General features: G+C 34.9%; 1 protein-coding gene across 3 annotated transcripts in view; it reads left to right on the plus strand.

The window, feature by feature from the left end:
• The first annotated feature begins 345 nt into the window (after positions 1-345).
• Positions 346-18,223, plus strand: part of LOC129875017 (4-alpha-glucanotransferase DPE2) — a 35,183-nt gene continuing 17,305 nt past the window's right edge. Inside the window, exons 1-16 of one of the 3 annotated variants that reach the window (XM_055950447.1) lie at positions 346-437; positions 896-1,286; positions 4,948-5,065; positions 5,144-5,199; positions 5,324-5,451; positions 5,558-5,681; positions 5,779-5,975; positions 8,182-8,260; positions 8,386-8,424; positions 8,824-8,943; positions 9,200-9,301; positions 9,402-9,485; positions 9,583-9,825; positions 9,922-10,047; positions 11,126-11,200; positions 17,141-17,212. In XM_055950447.1, coding sequence (XP_055806422.1) covers positions 933-1,286; positions 4,948-5,065; positions 5,144-5,199; positions 5,324-5,451; positions 5,558-5,681; positions 5,779-5,975; positions 8,182-8,260; positions 8,386-8,424; positions 8,824-8,943; positions 9,200-9,301; positions 9,402-9,485; positions 9,583-9,825; positions 9,922-10,047; positions 11,126-11,200; positions 17,141-17,212 — 1,917 coding nt within the window. In that variant the 5' untranslated portion in view covers positions 346-437; positions 896-932. Of the gene's footprint in view, positions 438-636; positions 656-895; positions 1,287-4,947; positions 5,066-5,143; positions 5,200-5,323; positions 5,452-5,557; positions 5,682-5,778; positions 5,976-8,181; positions 8,261-8,385; positions 8,425-8,823; positions 8,944-9,199; positions 9,302-9,401; positions 9,486-9,582; positions 9,826-9,921; positions 10,048-11,125; positions 11,201-17,140; positions 17,213-18,223 lie in introns of those variants that run through there. The other 2 variants (XM_055950449.1, XM_055950448.1) reach the window with 2 other exon arrangements.

Below are 18,223 nucleotides of genomic sequence, written 5' to 3' on the forward strand. Positions count from 1 at the left end.
TGTATTATATATGTTTTATAAATAGTTCTCTGCAATATGTATTAAAACTGTATTATAAATGTATTATAAATGTTCAGTGAAATTATTTTTTTATTGCTATAAATGGTAAATATTTTCTTAATATTGTATATTTATGTAAGTTTCCCAATAAAAATTATCTCACTAGTATAGTGTAATCTCTACATAATTAAATTCTCTCTCACTAGTATAGTGTAATCTCTACATAATTAAATTCTCCATAATTAATACCTACTTAACTAATACTTAAATAACTAATACATACATAATTAATACATGTATAAACTCTATCCACCTAACAAACGACCCTTACGGTATATTGTCTTTTCAAGTGTGCTGTTGGTTAATACGGTGCTTCTCACAATTATAATAACATTTTACATGGCCTTCATCAGAGATATGGTTGTCTCTTTCTGTATGTATGTATCTCCTTCATCTTTTGTCTGCTCAGTGCTTTTGGTTCTTCGTTTAATCGGTCGAATTGATTTCTTTTTTGTGCTTCTTCTGTATGTTTTCGCATTTGAGCGAACTGAATTTGGGTTTTTTTTTTTGGGACTTAAAGCCACTGCATTAAGTTTAATCAGCTCAAAATTCAAAATTTGATAATCTGAGTTGGGTTCGACTGGTTAAACTTATGGTAAAGTTGTTGATATTTATGGCAACACACATTTAATAGTTAAGCATGTGAATTGTATATAACCTTGCATAATACATTTCTTATAGCCATATTCTTCATTTTAAAGGATTATTTGGGATTAGTTTTCGAGTTAGTAATAAGGTCTGCTTACGCTCTGCACTCCCAAACCTCACTTAGTGGGTTGTTGTTGTCTTGAATTATATGTAGAATTTTCGCGCTCTAATTAGTTGGTTTTGCTAGATTTTGAGGAGTTCCACTTGGATTGAATCAATTTAAGATGGTGAATTCGGGGTTCTTTTCCACGGACAAGCCTTTGAAGTCAAGGAAGGTGAGCTTCAGAATCCCATACTATACTCAGTGGGGACAGAACCTTCTGATCTGCGGTTCAGATCGGTTGCTTGGTTCATGGAATGTGAAAAAGGGTCTATTATTGAAGCCTTCTCACCAAGGGGAAGAGCTGATATGGTCTGGAAGCATTCCAGTTCCTCCTGGATTCCAAAGTGATTACAGTTACTATGTGGTGGATGATAGAAGAAATATCCTGCGATGGGAGGTTGGAAAGAAAAGGAAACTGTTGCTGCCTGATGGGCTTCAGGATGGGCAGTTACTAGAACTTCGTGATCTCTGGCAGGTGCTAATTTTTTTGCCTCTCTTTCTCATACTGTTTTTTGAATACTACACCACCTAGCATTCGTGTCCCTCGATGAACTTTGTTGTGGTTCATGAGAAAGGAAGGTATGCCAGTTGTTCTGCGTCTCTTTCTTATACTGTTTCGTGAATACTGCACCACCTAGGATGCGTGTTCCTTGGATGAACTTAATTATGAGAAAGGAAGGTATGCGAGTTGCTCCTAAAATTCTTTCTTACGGCATACGACTCTTCCCCTTGTATGTAGTTGTCAAAGACATTTAGTATGAACTAAACAATCAATGAAAAGATGACAGAATTGTTCTAAATTCTTTTCTCTATTTCTCGTGATCCTCATGTGTACCTCGAATCTTCGTGTTGTATTCTCAATCCTCATTCTTGATTCATTTGGATATTTCTCTTTAAAATTTCAAAACAACATGCATTTCCACATACCCAGTGGCCGCTTAAGTTTAATGCTCTTTGAATTGTGATTCCTGAAATAAAAAAGGATTGAAAATTTAGGCACTCTGAAGCATTCTCTGCCCTGTTATTCTATATATTCACAGTCTTCTGTGGTCTTCCTCTTATCACTCCGGAGAAGTTGTATTTGAAAAATTGCTGAAATATTATTCTGGGTTGTTTGCAGATTATGAGCCCGTTTGGATGGGCTTAAAAAAAGTAACTTTTATGTATGAAGTGCTTTTAGAACTTTGAAGTGCTGAAAGTTATTTTTATAAATAAGCAGTTGAGTGTTTGGATAAAAGTGCTTATGATGTGAATTTTAGGGTTAAAAGAATAAAAAAAGGTAGTTTGGGAATTTAGTTAAAATATAAGGGATATAAAAGTAATTTCCATGGTCAAAGAAAATGACTTTAAGCACTCTGGAAAAAAAAGTTAGGAATCCTAACTTTTCATTTTTGACTGACTTTAAGAACTTTATGGCTTAAAGTGAGCATTAGACAAACACGTCCAAAAGCTAAAAAGGGGCTTTAAGTTGATTTTGACCAACTTAAAGCCAATCCAAACAGGCTCTATCTTAACTTTTTCTCTTGATAAATGTCTATCGTGTATTCAGCTAAAACAGTCGTTCAACTATTGACAGACAGTGAATAGAGAATCAAAATCTGTTCAATTGATATTCTTCCTTTTAATGGCACCTGAAATCTTTTTCTCCATAGCAATTTCAATTTCTGTGTTGTATCTTACCAATTTAGTCAATTTGAATCTTGGTCTAGGTGCATATTTAACAATATGTAGGAGATAACATATATTGCTCACAAACATACTTCTGTAAAACTATTATACTTGCAAAATTTAAAGGAGAGTATGAGTAAAACCTTTAAGACTTCCTAAATTATTTATCCAAATGACTCTACATCAATTCCTAAAAAAATTAGTTTCGATTATTATTCCTTAGGATACTAGTTTTTTTGTTAACCTTATCACAAAAAAAAAGATTCTAGTTTTTTCAATATTTTCGAAAATAAATAGAACATGGGAAGTGAATGTACATGATAAATATAAGAATGAACTATTGATTGGATATGTACTGTTACACATCACCGAAGAGGGGACAAGTGGAAGTCAGTCTAAAATAGCAGTGCAGGTCTCACAAGTGTTCTCAGTAATTTCATTTCTTCTATATCCTTGAAAAAATTGCATCTTTTTGGTGTTCGTCGGTGCTTACTTTTACTCCAGAAAAAAAGAAGAAGAGTTCTTTCCCCTCTTTTTCTCTCATCATTTGGACCTCAGAATTTTGTAATGGAGTAGCCATTACATACTTTTCTCCTCCTCCAGTAGAGGCAGCATATTCTTTTAAAGGGCTGAAGCAAAATGCCGGCCTTTATTAACCATTCATATTGATCACGTTAATTTGAGAATGGTGAAGATGGGTGGTTAATATTCCAAGTGCCACAAGCTCTGAGATTGGTGTGGGTTTGTTAAAAAGATACTTCATCATGGTTATCTGACGTTACACATCCTCCTTCTAAAGTCTTCAGCTTTGGTTCACTAATTAAAATCCCAGTAAAGTGACATAAGATTTTGTTCTAAGTTGGGGCATAAAACCTGCGTACAAGGGGTTTGTGATTCATTTGGACTCTGGAGGAATTGGGAGAGTTAAGGAAGTAAAAGCCTTGTGATTCATGCCCGACGCCAATTGTCTGTCTTGTACTACTGTCCTGCATATCACAAGACTTATCAACGAATATTATGGCACAATTGAAGGAACGAGTTAAACGACTAACAAATGCAAGACTAAAAGGACAACTAGGGACACAAAGAACAAAATTTATAGTGACAGAGGATAGGGGATTAGCTTGTCCAACTCCTTTTGCTTCTATTAGGAACCCATTGGCTAAAGTAACAACGGAAAGAGACTCTGAATAAATAATATTTGACAAAAGTGATTTATTATCGGAAATATGATCATAAGCACCTGAGTTCACAACCCACTATCTAAGAGTATTAGATTGTGAAACACAAGCAAAAGCATTACCAGCAACAAAAATTTCAATCTTAGCAACCTAGGCTACTTGTAGAGATGTCTACTTACTTGCTCGATACGGAAGGAACTCATTATATTTTCCTTCAAAGCAAGAAAAACCTGGTTATCTGTAGTGTCAGGGCTGAGCAACATGAGCAATCTTGGGTGGTCGATCAACAGAGAATAGCATACTTCACGAGTATGTCTAAGCCTATTACATAACTACAGTTGGGTCGAGTTCTTCCGAAACAACCTCCACCTCGTTGAATCTCTATAGACTGAGATGTCTTATTTTCCATTGTCTGGGATGAGCGAATATCGGAGTCAATTGTTTGTGATAAGATCACTATGTAACTGCATGAGCCATGGTTTGGTAAGTTCAACATAGTTGTTCAGGAGTTTGGAGTGTCTTGTATGAAGTGGATCACTTTGTCTTTTATCGGCATTCTGCTTCCAATCTGTGTATTTATTTGGTGGTTTATGTTTACGATATCATTAGTATTGGCTCCCTAAAATTCCAGAACTTCTTGCTTACAAGCCAAATGTGCCTTGCCTGAACACAATTATACCATCTTTTCTCCCTTTAGAACCCCCACGTCTGGTAAGAAGGATCTCATTATCATTGATGACAAAATGGTCATATGCTTTATATGCGAAATGATCTTCACACAAAATCTTTCGGGTAGATTAGCAAATTGTTTGTCTCTTTGTATAAGTATAGATAATTTTTGAATAAATTTGCTTTAGTCACAAACATGGGTGTAAGAAGAAGCTATACTCTCATCAATACTCCATTCTACAAATTTTCTTTTCTATCTTAATTCTTTTTATTGTTGATGCTCGTCTTGGACCTGGCCCGTGCCTTTTTGGTTGGTCAGGCTCATGCGACACCGACATCAATGAGGAATGCCTTTACTTGAGCTGAGGGTCTATTGAAAACAACGTCTCTACCTTTACAAGGTAAGGGTAAAGCTGTGTACACACCACCCTCTCCAGACCTCACTTGTGGGATCACACTGAGTGTGTTGTTAACTGATATGATATTCAATATATTCTGCAAAATGACCTCAAACATGCTTCTTATGTATTTAATTTTTCTTTGTAATCAACTACCCGTTTCAACAATTTCCTTTTGTTTTGACTTTGCTGTAGCAACTTAGTTTTTTTTCTGTTGCAGACTGGTTCTGACAATATCCCTTTTAGAAGTGCATTTAAGGATGTCATCTTTCGGACGAGTTGGAGTTTGGGTGTTGAAAGGACCCTGGGGATCACTCAGAATAAGCTGGACCAGGATGGTAATTTTCTCTGTTGGATGCTCTATCTGTGAAACAATCTTAGTTGGAATGTGCTTTCTAATGTTACTGCTGAAACAGGTTCAGTAATTCTGCAATTCAGAATCTGCTGCCCCTATTTAGAGGAAGGAACATGTGTAAGCTCTCTTTTCACAGAACAACCTTTGATATTTTAAATGCATATGTTATCTTGTTTATGTGTCCATTAATATCCTCACAATCCATCTTGATGTCAGACCTGACATACATGTTATCCTGTAGATTTATGTGCTTGGTAGCTCCTTAAATCTTGGGCAATGGAAGATTCAGGATGGCCTTAAGCTCGTGTATGCTGGCGATTCGTTTTGGCAGGCAGACTGTCTTATGGGAAAAGATGACTTTCCTTTAAAATATCCTTTTGTCTGCCTGAGTCGTACGCTAAATGCAGTAACATTATATCATAAACTTCACAGTAATTTCTTTCACGTATGCTCTTTCTTCCTTAATGCTTTAAACATACAAGTACTGCAAACATAGTAAGGCTGGAACATCAGTGGAATGTGGTGCCAGTCGCGAGATTTCTGTTGATGTCACAACAGGTGAATCTAGATTTGTAGTTCTTTCAGATGGCTTAATGCGGGTAAGTCAGCTGTAAGATATAACCAGTGGCCTGCTATGTTTGTCAAACTGATACAGGAGTGTAAGCTTAAAAGAAAGCTAATCTGTTTTATTATCAGGAAATGCCTTGGAGGGGAGCAGGTGTCTCAATACCCATGTTTTCTGTACGATCGGACGCTGATCTTGGAGTTGGGGAGTTTCTTGACCTGAAGTTACTTGTAGATTGGGCCATTGAATCTGGCTTTCATTTGGTTCAGCTTTTGCCCATCAATGATACATCAGTCAACTGTATGTGGTGGGATTCATATCCATATAGGTAATTTTCGTTGTTAAGGCCTTAGATTTGAGCTCCAAATCATCATGTAGATCAGATCGATTCCATCTTGATAATTTATCAACAACATAAATAGTGAATTGATGACAAAATATTGTTTATCCAACTTTAGTGCTTTTGAACTCTGCTTTATCATCATATCATAAAAGTGGAAAGCTCGAAAGTTCAAAGTTGGATTACTAGTGGTAGTGGTAGATGTAGGGGTAGGGGTAATGGGTAATCGTAATAGTAATAGTAATCGTGGTACTGGTAAAGGGTAATCGTAATAGTAATAGTAATCGTAATAGTAACAGTAATAAAAAATTAAATGACATTTTTGCCCCTCATTTAAACACTATTCTTATACTATTTTGGTACTAAATAGTAAATTTACTTACCAATAAATGAATCAAATCAATTAAATGGTAATTTGATCAACCCTTTTACCTTTTTCTATTAAAACTTACTTCCTACATGTTATATGTTGAATGCTAGCAATAGGAAATGTGATTAGGTAAAATTCTATTAAATGGTGAATTTTAACTATAGTGAACATATTCATTCAAAAGAATCTGTTTTCACATTCTCACCTCCTACCATTTTTGAAAGTTAAAGAGGCATGTGTTAATGAAAATTTTGAGTCTTCCTTTTCTGCATATCTTCTCATCAGGATAAATTGTTCATCCGTTAAAAATAAAGGAGAAGATAGTTGCTCATGAAAATTGAAAATGAAAAGACTTTACTTACAACACTTATATATCATTTGCACTAATCTTTTTCTCTCCTTTATTTATTTTATTTATTATTTTTCTCCTTTATTTGCTTTAAATATTCACCTTCATAACTCATATCTAATTACCTATACAATTGCTACTCTCGGTATCCATAACTCTCATGCTATTCATATTCATAACCTCCAAATATTCAATTTTAAACTTTAAGATATTCTTTGGTATTCCTCCATCTTTATCTATATAAAATCTTTTTTATTTCATGAGACCCCTACCCAATGTTATCCTTTTCATTAGTTAAAGAGTGAAATGCTTTATATCATTATTGTACTATTGGATTCATGCTTTAGTTTGACTCAAAGAAGAAGACTCTTGAATTTTGATTGGTTATGGGAGAAGGTGTCGACTGTCGATAAGAACTCGAAAAATTGTGTACTGATTCTGTATTTCTTTTTCCATCTATATTGATATGAATAAATTCTTAAGAAGGACGTGTATGTTGTATTTTTTCTTCTCTATTTATTTTTTTGTGTTCTCTATATTAGATTTCTTTAATTTAATTTTCGATGAATTTCTGATTGTTGTAAATTTGTATTTTTATTTGTGCTCAAGTTAGCCATTTGTGACTTTATTGGAAGTTTGCTAACTACTAATCAAAGTTCCAAAATTACAGTTGGTTGCTTAAAAGAAATTAATTTTAAACATTAAAATACACCCCTCATTTGGTGTTTCTGGTCTCTTTTAAAGATTTATTTGTAGTTGTTGCATTTTATTACTATTACATGTATGGTTTCATAGAATTTTAACCATTCAAACGGATCTGTAAGAATTTACATGGGACTCACGTGTCCAGAAACTAGTAATTAGTAAAGTGCCACTTTCAGCTACAGAAATACAGTTCAAGTTCTAAATCTTAGTGTATGGTCAGCGATAGCAAACCTGGAATATACAAATTGAGTGGTCTGTATACCCATACTCCTGCTCCCTATAGCAACATACTAAGTTACCTCTATCTAAAACCTAAGCTGAGTAAAAAAGGAATAATGCTACAGAGATTTATATTTGATCCTACATTTGGCAATTAAGATTTAGGTCTCCTATATGGATGAAGGAATGCTCCTTAGTTAGGTTAAACTGCAAAAAGGAAAATTTGATTCAAAAGGAATATATGCATTTCTTGAGTTCTTTCTGAAAGCTTTCTGATGGGGTCTGTAGCTGCATAAGAATAAGATAATCTTAATAGAATGATTGCTTCTGTTTAAAGAAACAGAGTGCATGAAATATTTGCAATACCAGTTCATATAGTTGGCCAATTTAGTAGTGAAGCGTTAATAAACTATCAGATTTTGTCTTTGCTTTATCCTCTAACTTTGTCTATTAGGTGAGCTCATGAATTTTCTGTTATTATTTCAAGCTCCGTTATGTAGAAGTACTGATTTGATATTAGTTTTACCATTTTCATGCTTGATGCAATGCAGCTCCCTCTCAGTATTTGCATTGCACCCATTATACCTACGGGTAGAGGCAATTTCAGAGAACATTCCAGAGGATATCAAGGTGTTCATTTTAGTCTTTATTATGTTGCATCTGTGTAAAACACCTTTTTTTGTTGGATCAGCTGAACAGTGAAATTCCATTTTTATAACTTGAACTTGTGTGACTATTTCTCTACTCATTCACAGCAAGAGATCAGGGAGGCAAGAGTTCAGTTGGATAAAAAGGTATTCACAAAATTCTTTGATTTTGAATCTGCTTTCACAGTTTGTCGGGCACAAAGGAATTCCAGGAAAACATGTTCATCTTAATTGCTGCTTCTATACAAGCTCCTTGTTGCAACCAATTCCTTTCAGATCACCTAGCTATGAAGTTTTTCATACAGCAAAATTGATCTCTTAAACTTCCTAGACCGTGACTGTTACCATACTAGTATTGATGTGACTGTGTTACATTGCCAATACCAATCGACCACCATGACTACAGCACACCATTCCTTTCTCTACAGCCTCTCGTATAAATTTGTAGAACATTCTCTTAGGTCAAACGGTTCCATCATGAAGGGCAAATGTATTCATAAATCTGATAATTTCCTTATCTTTTTGCCTGGCCTATGATTATTGCAGGATGTAGATTATGAAGCTTCCATGGCTACAAAACTTTCTATTGCCAAGAAAATTTTTGCTCGTGAGAAAGAGACCATACTAAATTCAAAATCATTCCAGGAGTTCTTTTCTGAAAATCAGGTCATTAAGGATTTAATTTCATTACATTTGGGATTCAAAACTTTAAGTTAGCGACATTTGTTTGGCTATGTTTATTATAATGGCTGGCTGGAGGAAAGGAAATGAGAAGAAAAAAAGAAAACAACCTTGAGATCCTTTCAATGTAAATTTTAGTTTGTAAGCATAGTACAGGTAATATGTTTCCTCCCCTGCAAATTGACTGGAATATGATGATCTTAATTATGCTTTTGCATTGGTTCTTTATTGTTGAGTGCAGGAATGGTTGAAACCATATGCTGCTTTCTGTTTTCTGCGGAACTTCTTTGAAACATCTGAGCACAGTCAATGGGGTCGGTTTTCTGAATTTTCAAAAGAAAAGGTAATACCACTTGAGTTCAAGCATAGAAATAATTAAGTTCAGGTAGCCTCATAATCCCCCTATTACTTTCGTACTTACAATGTATTTCCTGTTTATGCAGCTTGAGAAACTCATCTCAAAAGAAAGCTTGCACTATGAAGTTGTTAGTTTTTATTACTACATCCAGTTCCATTTACATCTACAAGTAAACACAAGCTTTATGCATTCTGTATTTCTCTGTGAATTTTTATCTTTGTTGTATAAGAGAAGCTGCTATTATACACTTGGGCTTTCCATATCAGTTATCAGAAGCTGCGGAATATGCACGAAAGAAAGGTGTAGTGCTGAAAGGTGACCTGCCCATTGGTGTTGATAGGAATAGTGTCGATACCTGGGTCTACCCAAATTTGTTTCGCATGAACACCTCAACTGGGGCACCACCTGACTATTTTGATAAAAACGGCCAGAATTGGGGATTCCCCACTTATAATTGGGAAGAAATGTCAAAAGATAACTATGGGTGGTGGCGTGCTCGTCTAACACAGGTACCTAAAACTTAGTTGTGACTTTTTCCTTTTCTACGCTGGTACTTTAATTTTTAAGTGTTCATTTCAAACTGTATCAATGTTGTCGTTTTACAGATGGGGAAGTACTTTACAGCTTATAGGATTGATCACATATTGGGATTCTTCAGAATATGGGAGCTCCCAGAACATGCAATGACTGGCCTTTGTGGAAAATTTCGACCTTCTATTCCTATTAGTCAGGTATCTAATACTTTACAGGGTCGTTTGGCTTGGATACATGTTAAGCTGGGATTAGATATGTTTGGATAAGTTATGCTGGAATTAGTTATGCCAAGAGTAGTTTTTGTTACTTGTTTGGTTTGTCATATTCAAAATCATATTCATTGCATTATTTCTTAGAATAAGTTGTTTGTTTACAAAAATACCCTCTACCTTGTTTATTTTTTGTACATTTTCTTTGCAAGCTTTAGTTATTCATTCTTAAAAATAAAATTTTCATCTTATTTAACTTAAATATTTTTGTTTATGCATTTCCATGATTGTGCCGCGTGTTTTTAAAATTAAACTTTCATCTTATTTAACTTAAAAATAAAACTTTCATCTTATTTAGTTTAAAAATAAAACTTCTTTGTTATTTAGTTTAAAAATAAAACTTCAATTTTAAGTTTATTAAAGTAAAAGAAATTTATTATTAAAATTATCTACATTTTAATTGATATATAGAATATAATTTTTAAGTGAGTAATAAACTATTTAATTTAGTAGTGGAGTGAACATTATAAGAGAAATCATAATATAAATAAACATAAGAATCAGACAAATAAATTCAACTTATAATATAAACATAAATAGAAATTGTATTTATAAAATGTACCTTTTTAATAGAAAAATATACCATCATAAAAACAACGTTTAATTAAGGTTGTGAATATTATTATCAATGTTATTAAAAATTATGTTAATATACGTGAATGTAAAAAGTGGTGTATAAAAGAGAGTTTAAGGGGATATTTTTATTATTTTACATACTTTACCCCAGGATAAGTTATCCTACGATTACTTTTCCACCCCAGGGAGGGATAACTTATCCTAGTACTAATTGTTAATCCTGGGATAAGTTATCCCAGCCTTTACAACCAAACAAGGGATTAAAGGGCACTCAAAAGTTATCCCGGGATTAATTCCTCTTATCCATCACACCAAACGACCCCTACTTGTTCAGTTACTTCTTTCTACAATCCATGTAAGGTTTAGATTGTTCTTATATGATTTAGATAAAGAGATCTTGTATTAAATGCATTAATTGGTTTCTTTGCAGGAAGAACTCGAGTCAGAAGGATTATGGGACTTCAACCGTCTGACCCAGCCTTGTATTGGACAAGAGCTTTTACAGGTATTGAATTTTTGCAGAATTTGAGGAAGAAGAAAGACTTCTTTGTATTTAAGTATGTCTTTACATCCCATGAGAAGAGCTATTTATACAAGTGAATCCTAACCGATTAAGGAAAGACAATCAATTACAATAAAAAGTAATTATTCTACTCCTATGATTACGCTAGGAAAAGGAGAAATAAAGTCTCCTAAAATCATACTAATTAATTAATAGTTTAACACCAACGCTCAAGTTGGAGGAAAGATGTTGTACATATCTAACTTGTAAACAAAATATGAAAAGTTTTGTTGCTGATGCCTTTTGTATGAACATCTGTTAGTTTTTCTGATGGTGCACACTAGAAACTTTCTCTTTGATGAAGTGCCCATTGATTTCAATATGTTTTGTTGGGTCATGTTGAACATGATTTAACTATACTGATTGCATCTTTGTTATCACAATATAAGTGAAGTTTCCCTTTTATAGAAAATCTCAATTCTTCTAGTAACTTTTGTAGCCAAAGAGGCTCACAAACATCCTGGGTCATAACTCTATACTTTGCTTCCGTACTTGATCTTGCAACTACACTTTGCTTCTTACTTCTCAAAATAACGGTTCCCTCTTACGAGTGTACTCTAACCGGATATAGATCTTCTGTCTTCTGAAGATCCAACTTAATCCATGTCTTGGTCTTCTTGAAAATACCAGTGAAGATCCAAATCTAAAAGTGAAAGATAGTTGGAGGTAGAAAAGTAAACCTTTCCCTAAGCAAACTTTAGATACCTCAAAGACAACTTGCATATGAGGATCTTTAGGATATTGCATGAACTGATTCACTAAGCTAATTGAATAGGCTATGTCTGGTCTAGCGTGAGAGAAATAAATGAATCTTCCAACCAACCTCTGATATCTCTCCTTATCAATTGACCTTCCAACTAGGGGTGTGTATCGGTTGGTTCGGTTCGGTTTTAAGTATTATCGGTTCGGTTTATCGGTTTTCGATTTCTAAATACACTAAACCGATAACCAAACCAATGAGATATTTGTTATCGGTCTTCGGTTTATCGGTTTTTGGTCTTTAATGGTTCGGTTTAACCAATAAGAAAAACTTTTAAAACAAATATACGAATCTTGGAGCCGCCGTCGTTGCAACTTGCAAACCTTTGCCGCTTAACATAAAGCGACAAAGCCTAAAGGGTAAATACTAAAATACTAAATACTAAATACTAAATAGTATTATATAGTGATTAACTGATTATATATTTATATTAATATTTTTAATTTGATATTTGTGTATGAGTAAAAAACTAAAAATTAAATTAGTAAACTATTATAGTCTTAATGAGTTATCTGTTTACCAATAACTCAATATTATAAAACCAATACTAAATTGATAACCCAATAATTATTTTTTATAAAATCATTAAATAACCATTAACCCAATAACAATAAATCAATAACACTTTTTTCGGTTCGGTTTATCGGTCGATTTGGTTTTTGCACGCCCCTACTTCCAACCCTTTTTTGTAACTTGTGATTGCTTTACATAGGCGATTCTGCTGGCGTGCAGCATGTCAATCAATTATCTAGAATATACCTTCTCTGAGTAATAAAGATTCCCCTTCTTAATCTAGCAGCTCCCAAGAAATAATGCAACTTCCCTAGATCTTTGATCTCATATTCTTGTGCTAACAACTTCTTTAGGCAGGTCATCTCCTATCATTACTATGTCATTAACATAAACGACGAGAAGAGTGAGTTACCCCTTTGATGTCTTTTGAAAAGGGTGTGATGGACATTGCTTTATCGGTAACCAAAAGAGATCATCTCTTTGGAGAATCTACCAAACCGATCTCTAGGTAGAACGTCTATCACAAATTACCTCCTACTAAAACACAATATTTGGATGTGGAACGTCTATCACAATTTGATCCTACCAATCAACATTTCTATATCCTACAATTTGCTCATGACCTTGATCCTCCAAGAGTAGTCCTTTACCTGGAGCTGACTTCATATATCGTAGAATGCGAACAACATCCTAATGACTATCAGAGGGAGAATCCATAATCTAACTTACAATACTCACAAGAAAAGAAATTTCAGGTCTAGTTATTGTGAGATAATTCAATTTACAAACCAGAGGCCTAAATCTTCTAGGATCACTCAGTGGCTCCCCCTGTCCTCCCAAGAATTTATCATTCGGATCCATAATAGTGTCAATGGGTCAATCCCACCATTCTTGTCTCAAGAATGTTTAAAGCATATTACAACAACAAATCCAGTGAAATCCACTAAGTAGGGTCTGGGGAGGGTACAGTGTACGCAGACCTTATACTAACTCGTGGAGATAGAGAGACTATTTTTGAAATACCTTCGGCTCAAGTGCATTAAATCCAAGTAAATTAAGAAGTAAACAATGAAGAAATCATAGTCATTATTGAGAAAAACAGTGCAAAGTCTACAAAAAAAAATACTAATAACAGTAAAATATTGATATTCAAACATAATAACAACATTTGACAAGAACTACAAGGGTACGACTAATACTACGATAGGCACTAACAAGCCTAAACCTACATAAGACAAGACACCCTCCACCCTTTCTATCTCTCTACCCTAATCTACGACCTGCACTCCTTCCTATCTAGAGTCATGTCCTTGGTAATATGAAGCCGCGCTATATCCTGTCTAAGCACCTCTCTCTAATGTCTAATCACCTCTCTCCAATATTTCTTCGACCTATCTCTACCCCTCCGCGAATCCCCTACAACCAGCCTCTCACACCTTCTCACTGGCGCGTCAATCTCAATGCCAAGAAAATACTTCAGTCTGCTAAGGTCTTTAGTCTGAAAATGTTGAAACTGGACATGATATGGAGGAGTTAGGAGATGTAAGGTAGTAGAGGCCTTGTCACTCATATTCTACACCAATTGTTTGTCTTGTACTATGGTTCTAAACGACAAAAGAGTCCTTAAGAAATAGTATGACATAATTACGGCACGAGTCAAACGACTGACCAATGCAAGATTAAAAGGACAACAAGAGACATAAAGAGCACAATTCAAAGTGATAGAGGATAAGGAATTAGCTTGTCCAACTTCTTTTTCTTTGGTTAGGATCCCATTGGCTAAAGTACAACTGGAAGAGACTGTGAATAAACAATATTTGACAGAAGTGATTTAAACAGAAATATGATCAGAAGTGTAGAGTCCACAACCCATGATCCAATGGTATGAGACAGATCGACTGAGGCTACTTTGTGGAGATGTCTGTTTACTTGCTTGATATTTAAGATACTCGGTATATTCCTCTTCAAATAAATAAACCCGTTGATTACCCCGTAGTGTTAGTTTGAGCAACATGAGCATTCTTGGATGGTCGACCATGCAAACAACTTCTTGAGTGTGTCCAAGCCTACTACAATAACTACAGTTAGGTCGAGACCTTCTAAAACGACCTCCTCATCGTTGATTATTCATGGAGTGTGATGTTGGGTTTTTTGATCTCCTCATTAAGGATTTTGAATTTATCATAGGACTTAAAACATCCAATTCTCGTGTTTCTAGAGTCAAAAATATTACACTCGAAAGACATCTTGTGAAATTTGACTTGAAAGCAGCAAGAAACAAAGATCTGATTATCTTGAAAATTCAGATCTCATCGAAAAATAAAAAGTGATTGGATCTTGAAGTAAATGGTATGGGTTAGCTCGAAATCTATGCGCAACCGTGACAGTGAAATATTTCTTTGAAAAAAATGGCAGGAAACAACCTCGATATTGCCAGAAACAGCGTCCAAGAAGTCGGACCCTTATTCGGCGATCAGAATCTGGAGAGAATTGTAGGAATCTAGTTGGAACTTTGCATTGCACGACCTCGAAAGAAAACAAAGGTATCTGAAAAAGTGATCGGATGCTACCTCACATGCTAGTGTGTGTGTTAGATGCGCTGTCGGTGTCAGATCTCTGATGGGCGCGTCAGGGTGCATTGGTGAGTTTTTATTGGAGATTTTCTATTGGGTTTGGTTGTCGGGAACAATTGGACAGTGTAGTGATGTTTATTCTCTCAAACTACTGGTGGAGAGGGAAATGACACCTGTTAAATATGAAAGTCATTGGAAAGAAGGTGCCGTGATAGACCTGTCTAGGAGATTTCTCAAGGTAGCTCTGATACCATCTTGATCATTGCCGGTAATAATGATTTCGTCAACATTAACCACCAAATAAATACACAAATTTGGAGCAGAATGTTGATAAAACAGAGAGTGATCAACGTCACGACGAGTCATGCTAAGTTCCTGAATTACTACGTTGAACTTTTCAAACCAGACTGGAGAAGACTGTTTCAAAGCATAAAGTAACTATGCAATCAACACACTAGGCTAGACTCCCCCTGAGCAACAAAACTAAGTGGTTACTCCATATTAACTTCCTCCTCAAGGTCACTAGGGAGAAAAACATTCTTAGTGTTCAACTCATAAAAAGTCCAATGTCGGACAACAGCCTCATTGGAGATTTTCTATGGGATTTGGCCGGCAGGAACTGCTGGACACTGTGGTGATGTTAATTCTCACAAACTACCATCAGAGATGGAGTCAACCGGTTAAATCTGACAGTCACCGGAAAGAAGGCTAGTGATTGACTTATCTTTCCCGGAGATTCCTCATTGTAGCTCTGATACCCTATGAGAAATAAAGGAGAAAAATATTATTGAATTGTGTATTTTTTTTAAACTAAGCCTTATTTATAGACACTACATGATAATCCTTCTCCAAGTAGAATACTATATGCAAATTATATTTCTATTCCTATTATCACATCCTTAATAGAAGGAAGATATTTGCCAAGAACTTGGACCTTGATTTAATCATACTCTAGGTTCAAACAGGCAAGAAAATCATAGACTGTTTTCTTTTCAACCAATTATTGAAAGAAAAGTGCATCATTGGTACACTTCACTTAGAGATCTTGATAATAGTCAATCTCATGTCATAATCAACTTAACTCGGAATAATAATCCGTGATTGTTAACTCACGTTGGTTAGTGGTATGAATTTTATTTCGAATTCAAAGGTTTGTGCATCATTACCCTTGTGAGAGTGCGTGTGCTTAGTTGAATTCCTTATTTGTTCAGCAGTAATTCAGGAATGTATAATATTCAAAAACCATGTCATATCAAGGGAATTATCAGAATCCCATTTACCATTGTTAGCATTAATCAGGAGGACAACAAAATTTAAATGGGTTTGAAGTTTTAGGGTAACCTACGATGACAAATTAAAAAAGAACTTTATTATAAGTGTCTGAGGGGAATTGAACCCTCATCAAGGAGAGCAGCAAATTTTGAATGGGTTTCATTTCTGCCGCTGGACCAAGAGTCGACTTTGTTATTGAGTTCCCAATACATAGTTCTTATATATTTAAGGGGTAATTAATAATATATACCATTCGGCCATCTTGTTTAGCAAACAGGCCAAAGTATACACTTCATATACATTCGGTTGTATATGGTCTGTATATGTTGTGTATATGCAATTCTTGTGATAACAATGTTCAGTTTTCTGTTTACACATTAAATCCTTTTTGTAAGGCCATTTGTAATTCTTCTATTCCGCACAGTCAACTTTCTATTAATAATTTTGGGAATCCTAGGAGGTATACTATATGTATAGGTATGTATAGATATGGATATTATATGTATATGTATGTATATTTTATGTAGACCTATAGTAAACTAGATGGCCCAAGGTATTGTGTTGTAATTTTCACTACATTTAATAGATTTCTCAATATAAATAATGGGTTTGCCCAAAAGTTACTGGATCCTGGGAACTCGCACCCAAATCCCTAGATCCGCCCCTGCTATTCTTATTCTAACATTATAGAATCCTGCATTCTTTTGGTCTTTGTAATATTTGTTTGATATGTTTGATTTTGACCTTTCCCTGCTTAATTTACAGGAAAAATTCGGAGCTTCTTGGACAATAATTGCCTCTACTTTTCTGAATGAATATCAAAAGGGCTTTTACGAGGTGAATGTTCTTTTTGAGATGCGTATTGCTGATATTCCTTTATCTGTTGCTTTATTTTAATTCTGTTTGGAATTTGTTTCAAACTACTTCCAAGTAGTTCAAAAGAAACATTTGAAATCCTGAAATGGTTGGCCAAATGGAACATGTCAATCCTTTATGTGGTTGCTCTTCTGTTTCTTCTCTCTCTCTCTCTCTCTCTCTCTCTCTCTCTCTCTCTCGGTCCTTTGGTGGTGTAGGGAGGAGGGAAGGTAGGTGTGCAGGTAAAGAAAGTTACTAGTGCAACCTAAAATCCTAAGCTTGTCCTCTAGAAGGGAGCTGTTATCTTCCAAGCCCTGTAAAGTGCAGGTAATGATGATAGTAGTATCAATATGCTATGAGTAGAAGATTGATGTGCTCACCATGCTTGGTAAGCTAAAAAAGTTCTTCAAGTTCCCCTTATGTAATGATGCACTATTTGCATGCCGTAGCTAGTTTAAGGTGTCAATATCTTTGCTGGATGATGCCAGATTCACTGTAAAAGTATAATTGACTTATGGTGTCAGATGTTTGGTGGATTTCCATCGAAAGATTGATGGAAAAATTAATGGTTGTTTATTCAAACTGCTATATCAAATTTCTGGAAATCATGAGTTTATGCAATTTCAACCTTTCAGTTGCAAAAACTGCAAAAAGAGGTGAGGTTTGCAATTTCTCTTGTTGTTCAGGCACCTTTTTGCCCCCAAATTCCTTATTCGTTCTCTGTGATAAGTACCTGTTTAGTAGCTAACATACAAAATAAGAGGATGGGTTTAGGATGAAGAGACACCGAAAAGGTATAACATGGGTTTAGGATCAAGAGACACCGAAAAGGTATAGCAATATGTGGTTTGCAGTTTTTAAACTTATGTGAATAGCCAAACTTATATAATAATGTCATAGTTGACACAATTGAATGTAAAATCTAGTATGTAGAACATCTATCTCCTACGCTCGTACTCGTCAACTTATGTGCTTTTATAAGCCTCTGTAAGG

The sequence above is a fragment of the Solanum dulcamara genome, chromosome 11 (genome assembly GCF_947179165.1).
Source record: "Solanum dulcamara chromosome 11, daSolDulc1.2, whole genome shotgun sequence".
Lineage (NCBI taxonomy): Eukaryota > Viridiplantae > Streptophyta > Magnoliopsida > Solanales > Solanaceae > Solanum > Solanum dulcamara.